At 36.9% G+C, this 2,763-nt stretch overlaps 1 protein-coding gene across 1 annotated transcript in view; it reads right to left on the bottom strand.

Moving 5' to 3' along the window:
* Nucleotides 1-2,494, bottom strand: part of LOC105551076 (chromosome unknown open reading frame, human C14orf28) — a 9,198-nt gene extending 6,704 nt beyond the window's left edge. Inside the window, exon 1 of the mRNA XM_011996231.1 lies at nt 1,955-2,494. Coding sequence (XP_011851621.1) covers nt 1,955-2,478 — 524 coding nt within the window. The 5' untranslated portion in view covers nt 2,479-2,494. The remainder of the gene's footprint in view (nt 1-1,954) is intronic.
* Nucleotides 2,495-2,763: the final 269 nt, after the last annotated feature.

Raw genomic sequence — 2,763 nt, 5'->3', positions numbered from 1 at the left:
TCAGGGGAGCAGCTGATTAGCTACCTGATTAAATGTAAGTAATAATCATTCTTGGCCTCAGGTACCTGATCTGTTAAAAAAAAAAAATTTTTCTACATTATTTCAGAGGTTGCTTTAAATATAGGATTTTTTAAAAAGTAGGCAAAACCTTAAAAGTTATAGAGTATGATGAAAAATATTTTATTAAATAGTACACAATATAATATAGAATTATAAATTTGTCATTATAGTTTCAAAATATTTACAGATGAAAAGAAACTAGTTTTAAAAAAACAACATATTAGGCTGGGTGTGGTGGCTCACACCTGTAATCCCAGCACTTTGGTAAGCTGAGGTGGGTGACTCAGGAGTTTGAGACCAACCTGGGCAACATAGCAAGATCCCATCTCTACAAAAAAATACAAAAATTAGCCGGGCATGGTGGTGCACGCCCCTGGTCCCAGCTACTTGGGGGGTGCTGAGACAGGAGAATCTCTTGAACCCAGGAAGTCAACACTGCAGTAAGCTGTGATCACACCATTATACTTCAGCCTGGGAGATGGAGTGAGACCCTGTCTCAAAAAAAAAACCAAACAAACAAAACCCAAAAAAACATTAGCTGGGCATGGTGGCAAATACCTGTAGTCCCAGCTACTGGAGAGGCTGAGGTGGTGAGGCATGAGGTAGGAGGATCACTTGAGCCCGGGAGTTCAAGGCTGCAGTGAGCTATGATCACTGCAACACTTCTGAGTTGTCTTTATGTCTTGAAAATTATTTCCATTGATAGATATTTCAAATTAGCAATGCAGGAAAATAGAAAAAATATATTTCAGATAAATATAAGTTTAACAAATTAGGGTATGTGAGGTACATTTCCAAATGGGAACAATCTATCAGGCTGTTTTTCTGGACCATAGGGCCAAATACCTTTCTGCCAACAATGTGTTTGGGTCTGGTTTTCTTCCATTGGCAATTATCCCCTTTCCAGCTCATATCCCTTGGAGGCTTTCATGTTTCCCAACACTCCACTAGGGCTTGCCAATTTGGACTCTGTCCCTATCATTTACCAGGTGGGAGATCTGCCTTTTTTCTGAAAGCCAAAAAACCTCATCTGGCTCCTTGCACCTTTTCTGTTCAAAATAAAAGCTGCTTACATCCACATCTCCACGTGTAAGATGCCAAGTTCTGGCTTTCTGTCTATAATTATGTCTTGGCCATGATATGAAAGAATATTTTTAATTTTCTTGTTCATGTGGAACTAGCCCTCCTGACAAAGACCTATTGAAAGGGCGAAACATTCCAAAACAGTATAAAGCGCTCTTAAAGAGGTTAAATTTGTGACACTAAGAATCATCTATAGTCATATTAGTAAATTCAAGTAAGAGTAATGTATTTTTCATACTAATTCATTACTTTGCTACTGACAAGGTTATCAGCTGGTTTTGTAAAGTAATTATAAGATGTTTGGATGTAACCGGCTGTGACACTGTTTTCAGGGGACCTGTAGAAGAATCTTGCATTTGTGTGATTGCTTCATGCATAAGTAATTATAAAGGCTCTGTACTTTAACGAGTACTTTGGCAATACTGTCATTTGTCATCCAATGGGGACACATTCCCTGAGAAATGTATCCTTAGATGATTTCATAGTGTGTAAACACCCTAGAATGTGCTTACACAAAACTAGATTTATAACCTTTTACACACGTAGGGTATATGGTAAAGCCTATTGCTCCTAGGCTACAAATCCATACAGCGTGTTACTGTACTTAATACTGTAGGCAATTTTAACAAAATGGTCTTTGTGTACCTAAACATAGAAAGGTATACTAAATACACAGTATCCTACAAACCAGCATGGCATATGTGGTCCTCTGTTGAACCAAATGTTATTATGGGGTACACGACTACATATCTAAAGCAACATTCATTAAAAAAAAAGTATAAGTGACAAAACAGATGTTAGACCAACTTACTTTATATTAATTGTGCGCTGCTGATCCTCCTGCACTCGAGTTGGGCATCGCCAGTTGGAACAGTAACTCTCTTGAATGGTAGACATGAGATTTTCAAGATTTTTCGTAAAATTATCATGCTCATTCCCAAACAAATCAATGATTAATGAAGCTTTATGGACTTCAGATTTGTATTGCTGTTTTTCCATCTTGTCCCAAATCCAAAGTAGCTTCACAGTTGTAAAACTGTAGGTGTCCATTAAATAAAGAAAACAGTCTACAAACTCTCTACCAAAATGAAGAGAGAGTTCCCTAGGGAAATTTTCATTTTCATTAAGAATGACATATAATAACATCAAGAATCCATCTATGGTGCAGGTATTTTTCAGTCTTATTTCAACATACAGCGGTGTACAGGATACTGCTTTGCGGCCAGCTTTGATAGTAAAAACACCCCCCCAAGGAAGAACAGGCCTCCAAAATGATCGATCTTGGTTATAGTTATTTTTAATTGATGCTTTGATCTCTTCAAACAGTGTCTTCATCCTACATTTTAAAAGTTTAAAACAGAACACATAAACTTGTAACTTTGCATATTAAATGCATATGTTTAAATGAAAATAAATCTATCTAAAGACTCAAATCAAACGTGTTATTAGGCCTCCCAACATAGCAAAAAAATTTAAATGAGCCACTTTTTGGGCACTATGCATGCTCTCTGGAAAGAGCATTTAAGAAGTTTCAGTCTTTTTTTGAGGTACAGATGGCCATTTGATAGTCTTTATATCAATTACATTGCAGATTTTATCTGTGACAGAGGGAAACCCTGT

Source organism: Mandrillus leucophaeus, unplaced genomic scaffold (assembly GCF_000951045.1).
Source record: "Mandrillus leucophaeus isolate KB7577 unplaced genomic scaffold, Mleu.le_1.0 Scaffold505, whole genome shotgun sequence".
Classification (NCBI taxonomy): Eukaryota; Metazoa; Chordata; class Mammalia; order Primates; family Cercopithecidae; genus Mandrillus; species Mandrillus leucophaeus.
This window is presented reverse-complemented; position numbering and strand designations above follow the sequence as displayed.